This window comes from Mobula birostris, chromosome 6 (genome assembly GCF_030028105.1).
Source record: "Mobula birostris isolate sMobBir1 chromosome 6, sMobBir1.hap1, whole genome shotgun sequence".
Lineage (NCBI taxonomy): Eukaryota > Metazoa > Chordata > Chondrichthyes > Myliobatiformes > Myliobatidae > Mobula > Mobula birostris.
The window spans coordinates 17,872,258-17,896,589 of record NC_092375.1 but is presented as its reverse complement, the minus strand read 5'-3'; the positions used below and the strand labels follow the sequence as shown (position 1 = coordinate 17,896,589).

At 40.8% G+C, this 24,332-nt stretch overlaps 1 protein-coding gene across 7 annotated transcripts in view; it reads left to right on the top strand.

Moving 5' to 3' along the window:
* The window catches only part of itsn1 (intersectin 1 (SH3 domain protein)), a 234,291-nt gene extending 215,187 nt beyond the window's left edge, over positions 1–19,104 (top strand). For 6 of the 7 annotated variants that reach the window (XM_072259915.1, XM_072259914.1, XM_072259909.1 and 3 more), the window contains 4 exons: positions 4,860–4,942; positions 5,030–5,113; positions 6,235–6,408; positions 12,128–19,104. In XM_072259915.1, coding sequence (XP_072116016.1) covers positions 4,860–4,942; positions 5,030–5,113; positions 6,235–6,408; positions 12,128–12,276 — 490 coding nt within the window. In that variant the 3' untranslated portion in view covers positions 12,277–19,104. Of the gene's footprint in view, positions 1–4,859; positions 4,943–5,029; positions 5,114–6,234; positions 6,409–12,127 lie in introns of those variants that run through there. The other variant, XR_011886265.1, reaches the window with a different exon arrangement.
* Positions 19,105–24,332: the final 5,228 nt, after the last annotated feature.

The following is a 24,332-nucleotide window of genomic DNA, read 5'->3' as shown; positions in this document are numbered from 1 at the left end:
AATATCAAAAGCATGTGATTTTTCAATTTTCATTCTAAATATTCATAGTATACATATTACAAAAAAAAACTTTTAAAGTTCTGTGCAACTTTCTGGCTGTGTAAAAATTTCCTGCTCAGAGCAACAGTTGGTCCGCACAGCTGTAAAACAAAAATTAGAGGGAATGTTGCCCTTGACTGACCAAGTTCATGCCAACCATCAAGCGTTAATCCTACATTCACTGTTTCATTCTTCCCACATTCCCATTTTTGCTCCAACCTATCCCCCAGACTCTGTCTGTGCCGTACAAACTAGGGATGGCTCACAGTAACCAACTAAGCTATCAACGTGCCCACCTTCAGGACATGAGAGAAAATGTGAGCACCCAGAGGCAGCCACTGTTGTCCCAAAGCCAACATGCAAACTTCGCATCAAGAGCAATGAAGATCAGGGCTGAATGAGTCATTGGAGCCATGAAGGAGTAGCCGTGTCACAGTGCTGCCTGTTTCTCCTCCCTCTTCCCACTCCCTTTTGTGGGATCAGATAATGATCAGTTGGGATTTGAATAGCTTGTGAAACTGCCAACTGCACATTTTTGGATGTTTTATTTATTCAGGTAACATTGAGGACGTGTGTTTATACAGAAAGGTGCTGGGGAAAAAAGCCAGCAACACCAGGAAAGATCCCACCCACCCTGCTCATGAACTGTTTGTCCCACTGCTGTCAAGATGAAGCTACATAGCATCCGGGTCAGGACCACCAGGCTCAAAAACAGTAACTTTCCCCAAGCAGTAAGGCTGATCAACACCTTCACCCACTAACCCACCCCTCCACACCCCCAACCACCACTACTTTATCATTTCCTGTCAGAGTCACCTTATGTACAGAGACTCCTGTGCCTAGCGTCACCTTATGGATATACACTCAATCTATGTATATAAAAGCTATCTTAAGTACTTACATTTATCGTATTTTTTATTACTGTATTTTTTTTATCGTACTGTGTTTTTTTTGCGCTGCATCAGATCTGGAGTAACGATTATTTCATATTCCTTTAACATTAAAAAATCTTGAATCTTGAATTATGGGGAAAAAAGAATATATTCAAATTGTGTACTTTGCAGTTTTTGTATTGTTATAAATATGCACATATCAATTGGCTTCAGGAAACAAAGAGAGTCAAATTCAACCAAGCTTGCTCCTCCCCTGTAGTACGTGGCTGACTACAGTCTGAGACTCTATCTCCATCTAAGATCTCCGTGGGTTTCCTTGTTTGTTCCACATATATGCACCAGGCCATGATGAAATGGTGGAGCAGACTCAATGAGCCAAATGACCAAACTCTGCTCCCATGTCTTATAGTTTTACTAGATGGCTATTGTTTTACGAGGTGGCTAACGAGAAACAGAGTAAGCATCTATGGGTCTTCCTCTGGTTTGCAACATCTAATAAGTGATTGGTGCTAGCTCTTCCTCTTCTTGTGGATGAAGGGACCACAGAGATGGGTGCTTTATTTCCTGACGATACAAAGATAAGTAAGAAGAGGGCATAAAGGGATCTTGATAAACAAAGTGATGCACCATCAATAACTCCAAAAGACTGGAAGTAGAGTAAATACTGAAAGGCTTTTATTCACAGTAAAATGTGACCTCGACCATGCTGAGTATCTGCCCTGGACTGACAGGAGGAGCCATGGCCCAATTGCCTTTATTCAGGGGTCTGTAGGAGGAACCACAGGGGCAGTCAGCAGAGGGGTGTGTCCAGACAGGTAACCCAGTTACAACATATATATATGGCTTACCACACAAAGTGACCTTATAAAGGTGTATAAGAACATGATAGGTGTGACTGCACACAGTTCAGGGAATTATAAGAAACTAGAGGGTACAGGTTTAAGGTGAGAGGGGAAAGATTTAAAAGGGCAACACACAAAATGCTGTATGAACTCAGCAGGTCAGGCAGCATCTATGCAAGGGAATAATCAGTCGGTGTTTCAGGTCAAGACCTTCCTCCAACATTTAGTGTTGTTTATTCCCTGTGTGGTGCTCTGGATTTCCAGCACCTGCAGAATCTCTTGTGTTTAAGATTTAAAGTAGACCTGAGGGCCAATTTTTTTGGGGGCTTAAGGGGTGAAGTGTACACTGTATGGAATGAACTGCCAGGAAAAGTGATTGAGGCAGATAAAATAACATTTTAAAGACACTTGGACTAATAGACGGAGAAGAAAGATTGAGAGAGAGATGAGCCAAATGCAGGCAGGTGAGACTAGCTTTGATGGGCACCTTGGTCAGCATAGATGATCTGGGCCAAATGGCCTGTTTCTGTGCTATACCTATCTGCCTTTGTGATGGGTTAAGTGAGTGTGCAAAGATCAAAGACGGAGAATATTGTGGGAAAATGTGGTGTTACACATTTTAGCAGGAAATTTTTAAAAAATTAAATGGTGTGAAAGATTGCAGAGCTCTGAGGCGTAGAAGGATTTCAGTACTGCTCCCAAAAGGCTAGTATGTAGGTAGGTGCAATGCGTAACTTGGAACAGGGATAAAATGGATCATTTGACCAAGACTAATCCAATTTTGACCTTGGTACTACTTTTCTGCTCTCTCCCACGCACCTTGGCTCCCTCTTACAAGCTCTCAGCTATAAAGTATGGCTATTACTGTCTATTTTTATTGAAATTCATTTGCAGTAACTTTCAACATCTCATCCTGTGAAGTTTGTTTAATTATAAATCTCTCTAATTTTTAGTCATTCTTTTCCAAATTTTGCCTCTTAGGATAACACCATGGTAAATTAGAAATATTTTTACTGCTTCTATGGCCTTGAGACAACACTTTTGATAAAGATCTTTTTATAGAAGCAGTCCATAGTAAGAAAAGCACACAGTTTAATGAAGAAAGATATAAAGAGATTCTGGTGTTACATTTTTATAAATACATACTGTAATTCATATCTTGGCTGGAAAAACTATATGCTAATTATTGTTCCATTGAAATCCACCTGGGCTTTGAGTCTTGAAAATATTATAGATTAATTAGAGGTTTTAGCATATAGCAAGAAAAGACTGAGACCGGGCACGTAGGGAAACTGTCAAGTCGTGCCAAAAAATTGTAATTGCATAACATACTGTCTCTTTCAAGTCCAGAAAAGCCCTGAGTCACTTGAACTCAGTGGCCACTTTATAAGGCGCAGGAGTAGAACCTGGCAGGGTCTTCTACTGTGATAGCCATTCCTCTTAAAGGTTGGACACGTTGTGCATTCAAAGACGGTCTTCTGCACACCACTGTTGCAACATGTGGTTATTTGAGTTACTGTTGCCTTCTTGTCAGTTTGAACCCGTCTGGCCATTTTTCTCTGACCTCTCCCATTAACAAGGCCTTTTTGTCCATAGGACACGGCTCATTGGATGTTTTTCGTTTGTAAGCTCTAGAGTCTGTTGTGTGTGAAACTCCCAGGAGATCAGCAGTTTCTGAGATACTCTAACCAGCCTGTCTGGCACCAACAATCATTCCACGGTCAAAGTCACTTAGATCACATTTCTTCCCCATTCTGATGTTTGGTCTAAGCAACAACTGAACCCCTTGACCATGTCTGCATGCTTTTATGCATTGAGTTGCTACTACATGATTGGCTGATTAACTATTTGCATTAATGGGCAGATATGCAAGTGTATCGAATAAAGTGGCCATTGAGTGTATATTACAATCCTTTATAGATCTTCATGAAGGTAAAAAGGACAAGAATAAAATTGACTTTCCAGCAAAGAATGGAAAAAAAATTGATTCTGGGCCTAGTCAGGAGACTGTGAAAAATATGACACTATTTTAATTCTAATGAAGGAGATCCTTTCCCCAATTTGCCTTTGAGGAACAGATTATGTACTTACAACACTTTCTCTTTCATTGCCCTCACATTGTTTCAAAATGCCAAAACATATAAATTTTTACTTTGTATTCTTCAAAGTATTAGATGTTATCAATAGAGAATGGAAACACAAGGCATTCTGCAGATGCTGAAATCCAGAGTGACAAACACAAAATGCCAGAGGAACTCACCAGGTCAGGCAGCATCTATGCAGAGGAATAAATAGTTGACGTTTCAGGTTGGGACACTTCATCAGGACTGGAAAGAAAGGGGGAAGAAGTGAGAAAAAGAAGTTGGGGGTGGAGGAAGAAGTCCAAGCTAGCAGGTGATTGGTGAAGGCAGGTGAGAGAAAAGGTAAGTGGGGGGGTGGGAGGGTGGGAGTGAGAAGCTGAAAGGTGATAGGTGGAAAAGGTTGGAGAAGAAGGAATCTGATAGGGGAGGGGAGTGGACCGTGGGAGAAAAGGAAGGAGGTGGGGCTCCAGAGGGAGGTGAGAGGCAGGCAAGGAGAAGAGAGGGGCTAAGAGGGAGCCAGAATGGAAACTGGAAAAAGAGAGAAGGAGAGAGGAGGGAGAAATTACCAGAAGTCAGAGAAATAGATGTTCATGCTCTCAGGTTGGAGGCAACCCAGATGGAGTATGAGGTTGCTGCTCCAACCTGAGAGTGGCCTCATAGTGGCAGTAGAGGAGGTCATGGAACTTTGTAATTTCATTGACTCAGTCAGAATTACATACCCCCAGAACCAAAAAAAAATCTGTATGTTCCTACCCCACAATATGCTTCAGTTCTAATCTCATACAATTAAACCTCCAGGGTGATATTCCACATTAGAGCTAAGTTAAAGATCATTCTATGCTGGAGTCCAGTGCCCTTTAGAAATCAGAAGATTGCAGATTCCTGGCACAGCTGCAGTATTTAACCCATAAGGTTTATTCAGTTTTGAATCTTGGCAGAGAAATGAAAGCCCGTCGTGTTACCTTTCATCTGTCCTTTCAATTTTGTTTCTTTTCTTCCAACAGAACTGCTTGGGTACAAAAAATTAAAGCTGCTTCAGAACTGTATATAGAGACGGAAAAGAAAAAGCGGGAAAAGGCTTACTTGGGTATGTAAGGTTACTGTGCGCATACATAAAGTGAAGTTTCTTCAAAAGCAGCTCCTATTTCTGAACTTATTCTCTTCATCTCCACAGTTCGTTCTCAAAGGGCTACAGGCATTGGCAGGCTGATGGTAAACATAGTTGAAGGTATAGAGCTGAAAGCATGTAGGTCCAATGGTAAGAATTACTGGCTTCATTGATATTTTTCTGAATTAAGTGTCAGTCTCCGGAGGAAGGAATCAGCAGGTGGCGATGATCTGAATTCTCAGAATAGAATTTCCTTCTGCTATACAACTGAAGTTTCAAAGGTTATCAAATCATGTACGCAGTATACAACTCTGTGATTCTTCTTCTCCAGACAGCCATGAAACAAAGAAAAACCCATGGAAGTCAGTTCAGAGAGATACAGCAAACCCAACCCCCTGCACAAAAAAAAGAGTGGCAACATGACCATCAACCGTTAAATCCCCCCCGCACCCGCACAAATCACAAGAACATCGGCCCCCAAATCCCCCTCCTCTGCTCAAAAAGACAAGAAAGAATGGGTGAAAACATATTCTAGTCCTCTTGAAATAATTTGCTTTCCTTACCATTGACTCAACCTGCAAGTTAACCTTTCGGGAATCCTGCAAAAGGACTCCAAGTCTCTTTGTACCTCTGATTCTTAAATTTTCTCCATTTGGAAAATAGTCTATGCCTTTATTCCTTTTACCAAAGTGCATGACCTTACACTTCCCTACACTATATTCCATCTGCCACTTCTTTGCCCATTCTTCTCCCTGCTTCCTGAACACTACTTATCTGACATACCACCTATCTTCATGTCGTTTCTCAAGCTTGGCCACAAAGCCATCCAAATTATTCACATATAACGTAAAAAGAAAAGGTCCAAACACAGCCTCCTGCAGAACTCCACTAGTCGCCAGCAGCCAAACAACTGTAATTTGTATCCCACATTCAAACATTCCAGGTGTTAATGACAAAATAAAATGATTATCTACAAGACTAAAATTGTTAAGAGTAAATCCAATTTTCCATTACAACAATAGTTGCATGCTATAACATTATTAATGAAATACCTGAAATTTGGGTTTTGTCACTGTTGCCTTTCATTTTAAGATTTGTCTGCAGTTTCCTGTAACCATCGATATCCCTATTTACTCGTTATTAGCCCTCACTAATCTTTCTCTACAACACTGAGTTACTAGGCTAGAGATCCAGAACTCCTGAAGACTGGAAAACTAACATTATAGCTGTTAAAACTTCTGATAAAATTAATGTTTTTGTTTTCCTTTTAGGTAAAAGTAATCCTTACTGCGAAGTGACAATGGGTTCTCAGTGCCACATCACCAAAACCATTCAAGATACTCTGAATCCCAAGTGGAATTCTAATTGTCAGTTCTTCATCAAAGACCTGGAACAGGATGTACTTTGCATCACTGTATTTGAGCGTGACCAGTTCTCACCAGATGGTAAGGATCAGTTGTCACTTTTTACATATTATGTATTTTCTCTTGACTAGGAGCAAGCCATTCAGGCCATCGAGTTTCTGCTGGCTCTTGGAGCAGTGATGTCATTCCTGTTCAAAGTTTAAAGTACATTCATTATCAGTATGTATACATTATACAACCTCGAGAATTGTCTCCTTACAGGCAGCCACGAAACAAGAAACCAAAAATAAACCATTAAAAAAAGACCAACAGGCACCCAAAGTACAGAGAGAGAGCAAAAAAAAAGCTCAAATCGCAACAGCATTCAGAACAAAAGTGAACCCAGAGCACCTGGAGCAGGCCCACAGCCTCACCCCTGTTCATCGCACAGCGGAGCCAAGATGTCGTGGAGCTCGCAGGCACAAAGCCCGCAGCCAGCCCACAGCCTCAGCCTTAGGGCAGCAAAGAGTGGAGAAGTGAGCAGAACCAGGCTGACCCTTGCCTCCGGTCCCGACGCCCTGCCCTTTCAATCCATCTGGCCTGGCGTTTAACTTGTCCCAACTTTGGGTCGTTCCTCGCTCTAAGACCTGGGCCCCTTGACATTGACACACTCTCGGCCTGGTCCCCGCTGCCACGTTCCAGCCCGGACCCAACCTTTCCAAATTATTCACCCCTTTGTTTCACTGCCAACTGAGCTCTCTCACATGTCATTACTGTCCCATGGATTCTCTTGTCAACCACCGACACCGAGCAATTTATTTAAAGTAACAGACTCTTCCAGCCCTGTGAGCCCATGCCTCCCAATTACACCCATGTAACTAATTAACCTATTAATGTGAACCACACACACAAGATACTGGAGGAACTCAGCAGGCCAGGCAGCATCTATGGAAAAGAGTACAGTCGATGTTTCAGGCCGAAACCCTTTGACAGGACTGGAGAAAAAAAACTGAGGAGTAGGTTTTAAAATTTGGAGGGAGGGGAGAGAGAAACACCAGAAGATAGGTGGAGGGGGAGGGATGAAGTAAAGAGCTGGGAAGTGAATTGGTGAAAGAGACAGAAGGCCATGGAAGAAAGAAAAAGGGAGGAGGAGCACCAGAGGGAGGTGATGGGCAGGCAAGGAGATAAGGTGAGAGAGGGAAAGGGGGATGGAAATGGTGAAGGAGGTGGGGTGGGGGGCATTACTGGAAGTTTGAGAAATCGATGTTCAAGCCATCAGGTTGGAGGCTACCCAAACGAAATATAAGGTGTTGTTCCTCCAGTCTAAATGTGGCCTCATCACGATACCGGAATGGGAATGGGAAGTGGAATTAAAATGGGTGGCCGCTGGGACATCCCGCTGGAGCAACACACAAAAAATGCTAATGTCGACTACTTTTTTCCATTGATGTTGCCTGGCCTGCTGAATTCCTCCAGCATTTTGTGTGTGCTGTTCAGATTCCCAGCATCTGCAGATTTTCTCTTGTTTGTGAACCTATTAATCTGTATGTCTTTGGAATGTGGTGTTGGCTGCTGATGCATTTGCAATCCAAAGGTTCTTCAGAAGTCAAGAAAGAGACATATAACTTATTGCTAGCAATTTTATGAAGTGTTACAAGAACAAAGAACGAACAATGAAAACCAGGCTGAGAGAGTAAAGTAAATCAAAGGAAAAGGCAGTCATGGTCATCTCACACAGACTAGAGATAGCAATTAACCTATAAAATAGCCAGATTCAAGTGGTGTGACACCTGCTGCGGAAAAACTGAGAAGCTTCTTGAAAAATAAAAGGCTATTGTACTGTAATTGCTACAAAATTCACTGAACATGACTGTAGATGGTTTATATAAAAATACAAGCAATCATAGTTCTTATTAAACTACAACAAAAATAACAATTCTACATCGCAATTCAACTGTGGGAGGAAACCAGAGCACCTGGAGGAAACCCATGCATTTATGGGAGAACGTTATAAACTAGTTACAGATAGCGGTGGAATTACGCCTGGGTCACGGGCACTGTAATAGTGCTGTGCTGTCCCCAAATTTAGTCACTGGTTAATATATGAATGAGATAATCTATGAATCAGTTCTCCTTTGGGATGTGGACAGAAACCCACACAGTGAAGGAGCCTGTGGAAGGGCCATTCACGTGGGATCAGACAATAGAATTAAACGGGGTCGGCGGAACTGTGAGATAGCTGCATTACCCACACCACCTCTCTGTGGTCCTAGAGACAACAGTAACTCAGATGTGTGCAAATCTAGTTCTAATTAAAGATTAGTTTTATTTGTTACTTGTACATTGAAATAACAAACTATACTGCACAGGGAAATGTATCATTTGCGTCAACAACCATCACAATTCAAAGAGGTACAGTCGACGTTTCAGGCCGAGACCCTTCGTCAGGACTAACTGAAGGAAGAGTTAGTAAGAGATTTGAAAGTTGGAGGGGGAGGGAGAGATCCAAAATGATAGAAGACAGGAGGGGGAGGGATGGAGCCAAGAGCTGGACAGGTGATTGGCAAAAGGGATATGAGAGGATCATGGGACAGGAGGTCCGGGAAGAAAGACAAGGGGGGGGGGGGGAACCCAGAGGATGGGCAAGAGGTATATTCAGAGGGACAGAGGGAGAAAAAGGAGAGAGGGAGAAAGAATGTGTGTATAAAAATCCTGTACCTCCTTTCCGGATGGTAGTAATGAGAAGAGGGCATGTCTTGGAGGGTGAGAGTCTTGCATGGTACATGCCGCATTCTTGAGGCACTGCCCTCTGAAGATGTCCTCACTGGTGGGGAGGCTGGTGCCCATGATGGACCTGTCCAAGTCTACAACCCTCCGCTGCTTTTGTCAATCTTGGGCATTTTTCAATCTTCATACTAGGTGGTGATGCAACCAGCCCAAAGGCTCTCCATAGTACAATTGTACAAATTTGCAAGAGTCTTTGGTGACATACCAAACCCCCTCAAACTCCTACTGTAGCCTATAGCCACTGATGTGACTTTTTCGTGATTGCATTGATACGTTGAGCCCAGGGTAGATCGTCCGAGATGTTGACATTTAGGCATTTGAATATTGTGCAACCTTTATGCAGTGTCTGTGGCAGTCTATAAATGATAAAATAACTTTATTTGGCTTCAGATGTTTCTTTTTATCTCCACTTAGTTTCTTTCAGCTGCATCACCTGTTGTTTAATTAGTGATATTGATTCATCGGTGATTAAATGCTGAATCAGTACACTTGGACGTGCAGCTTAATATGAAGGTCGATGTACAGTAAATAACGTACTTTGCCTGCTAGGCAGAATTATGTGGATTTATGAGTCATGCACAGGATCTTGTCAACTGCTGTCTGAATTATTTGCCTCTGTAGGGTTCACAGTCTCGTTTCGGAGTTGTAAGGCAGTGCTTGACTGTATAGAAATACAGTCGGTGGCCACTTTATTAGGTACACCTCATTAGTGCAAGTATCTAATCAGCCAATCATGTGGCAGCAACTCAATGCATAAAAGCATCGGGAAGTTCAGTTGTTGTTCAAACCAAACATCAGAATGGGGAAGAAATATGATGTAAGAGACTTTGACCAATTTGGTGCCAGATGGGGTACCTGATACTGCTGATCTCCTGAGATTTACACAATATTAGAATTTGGTAGCAGGCCCTTCTTCCCTGGTCCATTCAATCAGATCATAGCTGATCTGATCTTGGCTGCAATTCCACTTTGCTATTTGTCCCCTGTAACCCTTGCCCAAAAATATGTTTGCCTCAGACTCAAAGATATGAAGTACCTCAATGCCCTGATGAAAGGTCTAGGTCGAACACTCCTCCTCTATGGATGCTGCCTGACCTGTTGAGTTCCTCAAGTCTTTTTCCAGATTTTCAGTATTTGCAGAATCTCTTGTGCTTATGAAGAATAAAGATCATTGTGTCAGGGTAACCATGCAAATCGTCATCAGCAGTACCTGGTCAGAATGTATTGCTCAAGATTTCCAGCATCCACAGAATCTCTTGTGTGAGTATCTCAGTGTCCTCAGTAACGCACACACAATGCTGAAGGAACTCAGCAGGTCAAGCAGCATCTATCGAGAGGAATAAACAGTCAACATTTCGAGCCAAGGTCCTTCATCAGGATCATCCAGCAACAGCAGAATCTCTTCTGTTTATCTCAGCCTCCACAGTTCTTTGGGATAAAGCATTACAAGGATTCACAGCTCACTGAGAAGAGAAATTCCTTCCCACGGCCATCTGAAATGGATGGCCACATATTCTGATGTGCTTCCAATTTTGGATTGTTCCACAAGCTCAAACACAGTTTCAATCAATCTCGTCTAATACTCTTGAATGGACATCTTGTCTTAAGCCCCTGATTTTGCAATCTACCTCATCAAGGAGTTTATTTACACTTTATTGTCTCCTTACACGGTACTTTCTCTATATCTGCAGCACTATATTCTGCATTCTGATATTCTTGTTCCCTTTGTACTTGGTATTGAAACAATCTACGACCATAAGACATAGGAGCTGAATTAGGCCATTCAGCCCATCAAGTCTGCTCTGCCATTCAATTATGACTGATTTATTATTCCTCTCAACATCATTCTCCTTCCTTCTCTCTTTAACCTTTGATGCCCTACCTAATCAAGAATCTGTCAACCTTGGTTTTATTTATACCCAATGACTTGGCCTCCACAGATATCTGTGGCAATGAATTCCATTGATTCACCACCCTCTGGCTAAAAAAATTCCTCCTCATCCCTGTTCTAAAGGGACGTCCTTGTATTCTGAGACTGTGCCCTCTTGCCCTAGATTCCCCCACTAGATGAATCATCCTCTTCACATCTGCTCTATGTAGACTGCATGGCTTGCAGAACAAAGATTTTCATTGTATCTCAGTATATGTGTCAATAATTAACCAACAATAATACTAAGGAGAGATGTTCGCTCATCATCTGCTGTCAAACCTCCCCCCACCGCATTCCTAATTCTCTCTCTCTCTCTGGTGAGAGAAATGTCTTTCAAAGTTCAAAGTAAATTTATTTTCAAAGTACGTATATGTCATATATACTACCCTGAGATTCATTTTCTTGCAGGCATTCACAGTAGAACAAAGAAATATAATAGAATCAATGAAAATCTACACACAAAGACTAAGAAACAACCAATGTAAAAAGGAAGACAGACTGTACAAAGCAAATAGTTATTTATTATAATAATAAATAAGTAATAAATAAAATTGAGAACATGAGTTGTAGGATCCCTTATGACTTGGGTTTCAGTGATCATTTCAGAGTTGTGGCGAGTGAAGTAATCCACTCGGGTTCAGGAGCATGATGGTTGAAGGGTAATAACTGTTCCTGAACCTGGTGGTGTGGGACCTAAAACACCTTCCCAATGGTAGCAGCGGGAAGAAAGTGTCGTTCGGATGGTGAGGATTGTCAATGACGGATGCTGCTTTCTTGTGGCAATGCTCCTTGAAGATGTGTTCAATGGTGGGGAGGACTTCCCTGCGATGGACTGGGCTGTATCCATTCCTTTTTGTAGGCCTTTCCATTCTTGGACATTTGGTGTTTCCATACCAGCCATGATACAACCACTGTGCATCTCTAGAAGTCTTCCACTCTATTTATACATTGCAGATTATTGCCGTGTGCCGATTAGCTATTGCAATTCCCAAACTAGCAACAGAATTTTATTGGTTCTAAGATTAAGTGTATTCTTTCTCTTGTCTTTTACTGCCTCACCATTTTAAGGATTTGCTGTAATAATCTCCTTTTCCTTCCGTATAGATTTTCTGGGCCGCACAGAAATTCGCGTGTCAGATATCAAAAAAGATCAGGGCTCCAAAGGTCCTGTTACAAAGCGCCTCCTGCTTCATGAAGTCCCTACTGGTGAGATAGTAGTCCGGCTGGATTTGCAGCTCTTTGATGAAACTTAAGGGTAATATATGTATTTCTGTACATTGAAAAGCCACAAATAATGACTGAATCAAATACCTGCAAGAGCTAGGGCTGCTGCAAACTTCCAACGTGCAGAATACACAGAGCATACTTTGTTTACTGTTTTGTATTCATAGAGAAATGTGAAATTAGAGTTTGTAGATGCCACTTCCATTTGTCAGTGCAAAGCTTTCACATACCTACATTCCACTTCCAGTTTTTCAGACCATAAGTGACGCAGGGCTTGTCTTTCCAAACGCTGACCAGTGGCTCTGAATGGAACTGATTCCAATGTATGGTAAAAGTTTGCACAAATTTTTTAGGGGATATCACAGAAGCCAAGCCACATTTTTTGGTGGCTGCCTTTGGTGAGGGGAGTGAAACATACCCTCTGGGTGCACTTCATTAAATAAAGTTAGTCACTTTCCTCTATGCACTTGCTTATAATGTTTTAGCTGCAGCGATTTGAAAATAAGGTGCCAAGATAGAATGTCATAAATTATTATAAATCACTTTAGAAGAATTGTTCATAACAAATATCCAAGTGCAGATTTGACTAAGATGGAACATATAAAGGGGAGGTTCCTGATTTGCTGATTGTCTTGAGAATAATGTAAACTTGTTTATTGTGTTAGAGTTTAATGTACTTTTGTAAGTCTCTCTCTCTTCCCCTCGCCCACTCTGTCTCCCTCTCTATCTCCTGCTCTCTCTCTCTCTCTGTTCTCTTTCTCTCTCGCTTTATCTCCATCTCTCTCTCTTTATCTCCATCTCTCTCTCTCTCTTTATCTTCTTCTCTCTCTCTGTCTGCCTCTATCTCTTTCTGAGAGAGAGAGAGAGAGTCTCTTTAGAAATTGAAGGTCTGAACTTCCACCTCTGACCTTTCTAATGGACTGTTCAGAGGTCAGGTTCCTCCTCAGACTTTGAAGCACCAAAGAGAGATGAGATATTAGACTGAAGGAGGGTGGCTGATGCTCTACCTTAGCTGATTTCATGTATGGTCCAATTATACACTGGAAACTTTTTTTGCAAGTAAGATTTACTGTATTAGCTTGTTTGTTGCTGCTGAACAGTTTTCATATTATGTATATATTAATGAACTGTGAAATTTGGCAAAAGCCCACTTCAAGCTGCCATTGTTTATTCACTGTTGTATTTAAACTATGAACAACCTGTCACTTAAACAAACGCCTTGAAATGGATTGACTCTTCAAAGTCTGCAGAATCAGGGCTTAAGATCATCCTTAAAACATTTCACAAAGTTGCCTGAAATCAGTATGTTTGATTTCTCCATACAAATTGTAATCTAAGCACGTCACTTACTTGAGCTCATAAGTAATGAAATATGACACTAATCCTTAGATTAGAGAATATGATACTAATTCTTAGATTATGTATTCAGTGAACGATATGATAGAATTAAACGCTCTGTCGGAACATGATATTTTTCATGCAAGCATTAAAACAGAAGAATACGCATTAACTGCATTTTAGGATTCATTTAAAATCAAAAATGTAGGCTGATTAGTTTTCATGTTACTGTATGTATATAGGGAAGTCTTCACTTAATATTCCAGATTACTGTTTCTTTTTACATTTACATTTTTATCAGATTTTATATGTTAAGCGTATTACTGGCTGATACCCCCTTTCTAAAAATAAAACAGAACACTTACAGCACAGGAGGTGGCCATTCTGTGTTGCTTTAAAACAGGTGCTAAAATTAATTCTTGCTGTATTTTTAGGGTTAGGGCAAGAATTTTTTTAGATGCAAGGTCAAACTTTTAAAGATAAAATTAGCAACAGTCCCAAAATTAGCAAGGAGTACTAACCATTTGCTAGTAAATTTGCTTCTGGGGAACTAGGTACATGTTTTTGGAACTACTCGTTACAATCCAGCAACTTCAAAATTCTTTACTGTTGCTTAATTAGCTTTATTTGTGATCTTATAGCACCCGGCACTGGATTCTGGTGTTACTGTTCCCATTGCTTCTGTGTGTACAAAAGATTATAATTCACAGTGTAAAATATGACAATCGTGTGGCACTCTGAATTTAGAAACTAAAGCATTTTAGTTGGAGAAAATGAATCAGATCCTTTCTAAATTATTAATGTTATGAATAACTAGCAAGCTAAGTCTGAGCTGATAATTCACTAGATAATGATAAAAACTATCTTAGCATTAAAGGATTTATAATACGTTGATTCCGGGAATGAAGGTGTTATCCAATGTGTGGCAATTGAAGGCTTATTGGAATTCAGAAGAATGAGGAGGGATCTCATTGAAACCTATTGAATGTTGAAAGGCCTAGATAGAGTGGATGTACAGAGGATGTTTTCTTTGGTGAGGGTGTGCAGCCTCAGAATAGAGGGACATTTAAAAGAAAGATGAGAAGGAATTTCTTTAGCCAGAGGGTAGTGAATTGTGGAGTTCATCGCCTGTGGAATTCATCTGTGGCAGCCAGGTCACTGGAGGCATTCATGGTGGAGGTTGATAGATTCTTGATCAGTCAGGGCGTGAAAGGTTATTGGGAGAAGGCAGGAGAGTGGGGTTGAGAAAAAAGTGGATCAGCCATACTGAGATGGCGGAGCAGATGCAATGGCTGAATGGCCTAATTCTACTCCTATGTTTTATGGGTTTTTTTTTACACATTTACAGAAAAAAAGATGCTTGCACTGTATGGTAATAAGGTATTAGTTTCCACTGGTTTACTGTTGTGGGATTTGGATGTTGTTCCTGTCGGCTCGACGTCATTTACTCCATTAGTAATGATGGATTGTGCAAAAGAATTCACTTGCCTCCCAATGTTTTACACACAGTCAGTTCTAAAGTCATTGTTTCAAGATTGATAAATGGGAAAAATTATGCCTAATACCCAAATTATGTCTGAACTATTTCTTTAAACTACTGTAAAATGCTGAATGGTAAATATGCAAACTTTCCACATGGTCAATGTTGGGATTATTTTGAACAAGTCTTTTTTTGACTTAGTCCTACCTATTTTACAGATTCCATGGGCTTGTTGAACCTCATTTGCTAGGATCAACAGTGGATTTGGTGGCATACAAAATTGCGAGAAACATAGATATAGAAACCTTTCTCCATATAAGGTCAGATAGCATAGGTTTAAGGTGAGGGCTGAAAGGTTCAGAGGGTATCTAGGGAAGAGTTCTTTTCACATGGAAATCTGGAATACAGAGGAAGCAAGTTCAATAATCATTTGGTTAAGCATAAACACAAGAGCTTCTGCAGATGCTGGAATCCTGCAAAAGCAGGATTTCCCAGTTGTTTACCATTTTAATTCTAATCCCCCCTTCCCATTCTGACATGTCATCCATAGCCTCCTTTACTACCACAACGAGGCCACTCTCAGGTTGGAGGAGTAGTACCTCATATTCCGTCTGGATAGCCTCCAACCTGATGGCATGAACATCGATTTCTCGAACGTCTGGAATTTTTCCACTCCCCCTTTTCTTTTCTTCAATTCCCCACTCTTCTCCCCCCCCACCTTAGCTCTTCTCGTCTCCTCATCTTCTCTATCACCTCCTGGTGCTCCTATCCCTTCCCTTTCTCCCATGGTCCATTCTCCTCTCTTATAAGATTCCTCCTTCTTCTTCAGCCCTTTACCTTTTCCACCTATTACCTCTCAGCTTCTTACTTTATCCTCACTCCCCGACCCACCTAGCTTCACCCATCACCTTCTACCTTGTACTCCTTCCCTTCCCCTCACCTTCTTATTCTGGCTCCTTCCTCCTTCCTTTCCAGCTCTGATGAGGGCTCCTGACCTGAAACATCAACTGTTTATTCACTTCCATAAATGATGCCTTGCCTGCTGTATTCCTCCAGCATTTTGTTTGAGTTGCTCTGGATAAGCATTTAGATCACCTGGGCATAGTAAATCTGGACCTAGTGCTGGTAAATGGGAAAAGTGTGGATGAGAGTCAGCATAGATGTGATGGGCCGAAGGGCAAGTCAGTGTTGTGCAACTCTAATCTTCTGAAAGGCTCAGTGAAAATTGAATTTTTTTCTTTTTTCAAGCCAACCCCAAATGAAGTGTTTTAGAACTGAAGGTTCTATAAGTAAGACATCTAGGTTTTGCTGCATTCTATAAATTTAAAACATCTTATAGGTTTATTCAGTTAAAGAAGTTGGTAGTTATACATCAATAGCTTTACATGCAAGTGTAGCTTATAGATTTGCAAAGGGGAAAGCAATAGAACGAATTTTCAAAGATCATAGCATCCTGTACTATGCTTTCCTGCAGATTAGTTCTGGGAAAACTAATATAATACTTGGCAACTTGGTCATAGCCCTACACTGTGCAACCAATTCTGAACCTCAAGAGTTCAAAAACACAAGAGATTCTGCAGATGCTGGAAATCCAGAGTAACACACACAAAATACTGGAGGGATTCAGCATCTGGAGAAGAATAAAGAGTCAACTTTTCAGGCTGGGACTCTTTATCAGAACGTGAGGACAGTCCTGAGGAAGGGTTTCAGCCCAAAACGTTGATGTTTTATTCCTTTCCGGTTGCTGCCTGACCTGCTGAATTCCTCCAGCGTTTTGTGTGTGTTACTCAAGAGTTCAAACTTTTTGCAGTGTGGCTTGGCATGGCTATGTGGTTGTTCTGTGCTGCCCTACTTTTTTGCGACAATTGTGTTCAGTTACTCTTAACTAACAGAAGCTGTTACCAATGTCGCTATTTAGAATGTGAAGACTGCCTTGCTGGTCATGTCATTCAGCTCATTATGCACTTTTGTTGTCAAGGTTAATAGTATAATATAGTTGGGTTTGACTAATGATGTCTGTATCAAAATAGATTAGTTGGAAATGTAACTGTAGTATAATTTATATAAAAAGCTTAAAATGTTCACATCTTATTGAGGAACAAATTATGCAGAAAGACTCTGAGAGTTTTTAAACTGGAATCTGCACTTTGAGAATGCAATTCAAAACATTCAAACCAGCATAAATTCCGTTGTATAATTTTTATTTCTATGCTACTTGTTGTTATAACCTGCCTATTGTAACAATTATTTTATAAAAAAAAATCCTTTTATACTAATGAATGTCATACAGTCTTTATTGGGTAATTGCATGTTTTAAAGCCACTGTATATTGCACAGTTGTGAGGACAAGACGAAACACTCTAGGAAATTGAAATGTTTGGGCTTGTCTTGGTTGTCTTGATCTTCATGGTTTGCCTTGTCCTTTATCATTTAACTAGTTGTAGGTCCAAGAATTTCTCTGCCTATTTTTGTAAAATCTAAATTCCGTGTCTATTCCTATGATACACAGAAGAGATTCTGCAGATGCAGAAAATCCGGGTCAACACACACAAAATGCTGGAGTAACTCAGCAGATCAATCAACATCTATGGAAATGAATAGTTGATGCGTCCTAAAGAAAAGTCTCAACCCAAAATGTCGACTGCTTATTTCCATAGATGCAGCCTGACTTGCTGAATTCCTGCAGCATTTTGTGTGTGTCAGTGTCTATTCCAAATGTTAGGTGATTAAAAATAAACAATATTTATAATCTTTATTTGATTGGAACACTATTCACCATTTTTTCCCACAAAGCATTGTGGATTAAAACATGCAATCCCTTTCGTTGTGCATTTCAGATCATTGCAGCAACTTAATTATAGGGTTACAGCCACTTTGAATCATTCTCTACAATGATAACTTATTTCAAAGTTGTGCATCACTGGGTAGATTTTTAAATGTGTACAGTTTAAGTCAACGTCCTACAGAGGATATTTATTCTTTTTGTTCCCTTGGTATACCTGACCATATAACGCATGGTGTTCCAAGAGGAAGCAAGGAGCTTATTCCCAGGTGTCTATAGGCTTCCTGGTCTCCACCATTGTAGATGAAAGAAATTGATACTTCAGGGAGGGTTTCAGACTCTAATATTTCTCTCCTCATTGAAAGGCACCCAATCTAAATGGGGTGACTTGAGACAGAGCAGTTAAAGTGGATGTTGAGGAAGAGGGATGGAGAGAGGGTTTGCTCAGACTCACATTCACTCACCACTGGTGCTCCAGTTAGAGTTTGTAGTCGATACTCTATGTACCAAAATGTAATTTTGACGGGTAGGGATTCTCTTAAATTACTAGAAATATTGCTGCTGTAAGCTTTGTTAAAACAATCTGTGTGCAGAGATCTTAAAATGTAACTTGTAGTAATTAACATGAATACCTAATCTATGGAGGTTAAGCCAAACCCCTTTGCTCGACTTATGTGTGCGATATGGTCATAAGTTGGAGAATCAAGACTTTGTGAGACTCCAGAGTTATTGTTGTTTGTGTGTGGATCTTCAAGGCCAAACTATCCAATATACAGCCAAATGTTATTTTTTTCCATTGTAAATCACTGTCATGGTGCACAATTATGCTACTACAATTGAATACTGCTGTGTGTTCATATTCACACTGTTACTTTGGACAGTTTTCATATTGTTCTGTCAACAGAATTATATTTTCTCAGCTTATGTATTTGTGTATTTTCACAAAGGAGAATTAAACTCTGCAAGTTAGTGCTTCATGAGTCTTACTGAAAAAAATGATTTTTGTGGAGAATAAAGTGAAGTATACATGGAAAAACTTCAAGTGAACTATGTTACAGCAGAATCCTGTTAACTACTGGTGCTGAACAGCACAAACTCACAAGCAGAATGGAAAAGGCAGTCTCCAAACTGCTTCAATGCTTTGAGGACCAGCCAAGTACTGGCAAAAGAAAGCTGTAAATCTTATAAACAATCAGAATGGCATATTGTATTCTCTTAATGTAACTCATTTACCTTAAAATAAAGTTCTTGACTTGTGTATTATACAGTCTTAGCAAGTTCTTACTGATGAGCACCATTTCAGGAGGACATCAAGAATCGACTTTATTCACCATATATATCTATGTGTATTAGGAATTGCTGTGGTGAGTTGGCATGATATGCAACAAAAACAGCATTCATAATTATAAAGAATAAAGAATTGTATGAAAAATAAAGTTAGAGATTAAAGTATGGATACAGAATAAAATGTGCATAAATACATAAATATCAGTCTGTATTTACAATGTAAACAGCATTATAAGAAGTGGTTTGAAGTATTTACACTGCAATGATGAGAGTAATAGATGGCGGGGTGTTGAACGCTAACTGGAATGGTTGATCAGATTAACTGACTGGAGGAAGGCACTTTTAAGATGGTGTGAGGCTTTTGTTTTAATAGCCCAATAGCACTTCCCAGAAGGGAACTTTTGGAAAAGGCTGTTTGCTGAGTTGGTAGTGTCCACAGTAATTTTTCTTGCCCGCTTCATTGTCCTGGACACATATAGGTCCTGCAGTGACAATAGACTGCAGCCAGTGGACTTTTCTGCTGATCTTAGAATAAAGGGATGTCTGTTAGAACTGAGATGAGGAAGAATTTCTTCAGCCAGAGGGCGGTGATCTGTGGAATTCATTACCACAGAGGGCTATGGAGACCAAGTCACTGGATGTACTTAAGGCAGAGATTGATAGATTCCTGATTGGTAAAGAGACTAAGGGTTACAGGAAGATGTGGAAGAATGGGTTGGGGGATAAAAAATCAGCCATGATTGAATGGCAGAGCAGACCTGATGGGTCAAAGGAACAGAATTAGCTAATGTCTTAAGGTCTAATGATTCCACTCCCCAGGGTCGCTACTACAATGTCAAACTCAATACCCCACTGCTAACTTCATGGGGTACTGCTCAAAAAGTAGCTTTCTTTTGGAAAAGTCATTAACTTGAGGCCTTGTCTGCCATCCCAAGGAGAAGCTTATATAAAAAAAATCCCACCTATTATCAAAAAGAGTTGGGACATCATCTTACAACATCAGCCATAAATACATCAGCCATTATCTCATATAAGTTATCTGCTCCTTTTGGAACTCCTGCTGTCTTCAAATTGGATTCTGGGTTTCGTATTATTAAAATGCACAAGATAATAGCACTTCTGGTAATGGACTGAAATTCAGGCACCTGGACCATTGACCCGAGAATGTGAAGTTCAAATCCCACCACAGCAGGTGAGGTTTAAATTTGTACAATAAATTGCGACTAACATATTACAAAGGTGAAATGAAAATATTTACTGCTTCATATTGTCCTTGTGGGAGGGAAATCCGTCATCAGTTTGACCACTGAATTAGAATCAGATTTAATATGACATTTGTTGCTTTGCAGCAGTACAGTGGAATCCATAAAATACACAATAAATTACAAAAATAAGTATACTGTATATATAAAATATTAAATAAGCAGTGCAAAGAGAGAGCAAAACCAGTGAGGCAGTGTTCATGGTCCCTTCAGAAATCTGGTGGAGGGGAAGAAGCTGTTCCTAAGATGTTGAGAGTGTATCTTCAGGCTGTGTCACAGCAGTGATTTTTGATCGATCTCCTTCCCTGAAAGATTATTGTGAAGAAAACAAGCTCTTGGAATCATGGAATGGAACCATAAAATTATTAACAACACAGGAGGTGGCCATTCAGTTCATCTAATCTATACTAGCTTCTGGTAAAGTAATGCTGTCACTCCAATTGCTTCTCCCCCCTAGTTCTGCAAATTACTTTATGACATTTTACTAGTGCATGAAATGTGGATAGTGGTTTATTTAAGTGAAATTCTGAGCTTCTGGGGTGTCCTTGGATCAATGGTTCAGACCATTGGATGTGAGTCTATTTACTCTAGCTGCTGGTAAAACATTAGCAGGCTACAAGAAACTATACAGTAAATAAAGATTAAAACAAGAGAGAAACTACAATATGTAGAGCAACACATACAAAACGCTGTAAGAACTCGGCAGTGACTATGGAGTTGACAACTCGAGCTGAGATCCTTCAATAGGATGAGGAAGGAAGGGGGTAGAAGTCAGAATAAGAAGGTGATGAGGGTGGAAGGGGAAGGAGTACAAACTGGCAGATGATAGGTGAAGCCAGGTGAGGAGGAAGATGAAGTGAGAAGCTAGGAGGTGGAAAGGATGAAGAACTAAAGAAGGAATCTGATAGAAGGGGAGAGTGGACAATGGGAGAAAGGGAAGGATGAAAGACAACAGAGGAAGGTGATGGGAAGCCGACGAAAAGAGAAGGGGTAAGAGGGAAGTCAGAATGGAGAATAGAAAAGGAAAGTAGAGGGAGGGGTAGAAATGATCAGAAGTTAGAGCAATTGATATTCATGCTGACAAGTTGGAGGCTAATCAAGCAGTACATGAGGTGCTGTTCCTCTTGCCTGACAGTGACTTCATCATGGCAGTAGAGGAGATCATGGACAGACATGTCAGAATGGGAATGAGAGGTTGCATTGAAATGGTTGGGCGCCTGCCTTCTGCAGTAGATGGAGCAATGGTGCTTGATAAAGCAGTCCCTGAATTTGCGTTGGCTCTCGCCAATGTAGAGGAAGCCGCATTGGAAGCTGTAGATACAGTAGGCAACCCTGACAGACTCACAGGTGAAGTGTTGCCTCACCTGGATGGACTGTTTGGGGCTCTGAGTGGAGGTAAGCGAGGAGGCAAATGGCCAGCTGTAGTATTTCTTCCGCTTGCAGGGTTAGGTGCCAGAGGGAGATCAGTGGGAGGGATAAGTGGACAAGGGAGTCATGTACAGAGTGATCAGTGTTGGAATGTGGAGAGGGAAGAAAAGATGTGATTAGCGGTAGGCTCCCATTGAAGATGACAGAATTTACGAAGAAATTATGGCAAAAATATGTATGTGTTTCAGCCCTTCAATTCTGTGCTGCTACGTGACTAGATTGTGATCTGATTTATATAGTAACTCAATATCCTTCGGCCTCACACTAACAAATGCTGCTCAATCCAAGTTTTGTACAACTTGGAAGAAGCTCTTCAACCCAACTCTTCTAAGTCAGCGGTCCCCAACCACTGGGCTGCAAAGCATGTGCTACCGGGCCGCAAGGAAATGGTATGAGTCAGCTGCACCTTTCCTCATTCCCTGTCATGCACTGCTGAACTTGAACATAGGGTTGCCAACTGTCCCGTATTTGCTGGGACATCCCATATATTGGGCTAAATTGGTTTGTCCCATACGGGACCGCCCTTGTCCCATATTGACCCCGCTAAGGTAGAGCGTTCCTATGAAACCGTCCGTAAGCCGAAATGGCGCCAAGCGAAGAAGCAATTACCATTAATTTATATGGGAAAAATTTCTGAGCGTTCCCAGACCCAGAAAAAACCTAACAAATCATACCAAATAACACATAAAACCTACAATAACTCTAACATATAGTAAAAGCATTAATGATGTGATAAATACACACCCTATAATATATAAAGTAGAAATAATGTATGTACAGTGTAGTCGTGAAGATTAAACCCAAACCGATTTGTGGGGGGAAAAAATCGGCACGCATGTGCACACGGGTACCCACACAAGGCTTCATAGTCATGGTAGTCTTTCTCGGGGTAAACACAAGCGTCCCGTCAACACACACAAAAAATGCTGGTGAACGCAGCAGGCCAGGCAGCATCTATAGGAACAGGTACAGTCGACGTTTCGGGCTGGGACCCTTCGTCAGGATTCGACTGCTACTTTTGTCCCTAATTTGGGAGTGAGAAAGTTGGCAACCCTAACTGTAAAAGATATGTTGAGGTGAGTTTAACCCTACTTGAACACCCCCACAACCCGCCCACCGGTTGGCCGGTCTGCAAGAATACTGTCAATAATAAACCGGTCCGCGGTGCAAAGAAGGTTGGGGACCCTGTTCTAAGTCATCCATAATTCCCTATCCAAGCTACTTCCATTTGCCAGTATCCCATTTGTCGGTGTTTGGCCCATGCTGTAACCTTCCAAACCTTTCCTTTCTACGTACCCGTCCCACTGTCTTTTAAAATTTGTTATTTTACCTACCTCAACTACTTCCCCTGGTAGCTCATTCGTTGTTGATATTACCCTCTGTTTAAAAAAAGGTTGCCTTTCAAATTCCTATTAAATCTTTCCCCTGTCACCTTAAACCTATACCCTCTAGTTCTTGATTCACAACTCTGGGGGAAATAGACTGAGTCCATTCTATGTCCTTCATGATTTTATACATCTCTAATAGATCATCTCTCCGTCTCCTATACTCCAATAATAAAGTTCTAGCCTATTCAACGTTTCCCTATAACTCAGGTTATAGGGAAAGCTATTCCTTTCATTTTCCCTTTAATCAATAATGGGGTTTTAATCACCTCTTAATCTTCTATAATGTACATAGGCACATATAAACATAGTCTAATGTAATCAGTCTGTTAGACTCAGTATCATTCTGACATAAAGGAGTTATGCAACCTGAAAGGTTGTTCTATCCTTTACAAGGCACGGTGCCCGATCTGAATGTTGTCCTCTAACTGGAACCTAACCATTTCTTTGTCTACAGAATTACAATTGAGCTTCCATTCCCATTGCAATGAAGGCCAACAGTTGATTCATCTTCAATTATTGCTTGTGCCAATAGATTAACTTCAATTAATTTATTTTTACTTATTGAGGTATGGTGCAGAATAGGCCCTTCCGGCCCTTTGAACTGTGCCATCCAACAACCCTGATTGAACTATAGCCTAATCATGGGGCAATTTGCAATGATCAATTAACCTACCAACTGATATATCTTTGGACTGTGGGAGGAAACCAGAGCACCCGGAGGAAACCCAGGCAATAATGAGGAGAGCATACAAACTCCTTTAATGTCTGGACTGAGATCCCTAAAGCTTTGCTATTGGAAAATACTCATTGTTGAGATCTATTATGGATTTTCAAACACTGGACTCTTTTTTTCTGCTATACTTTTCACTCTTCAATCTATTACTCTGTGCTGGAGAAACTCAGCAAGTCAGGCCGCATAAGTTGTCAATGTTTTGGGCTGAGACCCTTCATCAGTTCTGTAAAGGATGAGGACAGGAGCCAGAATAAGGAGACGGGTGGAAGGGAAGGAGTACAAGCTGGCAGATGATCGTTGTGAGCAGTTGGGTGGGTGAGGGAGAGGATTGATGTGAGAAGCTGGGAGATGATAGGTGGAAGAGGTAAAAGGCAGAAGGGGGAATCT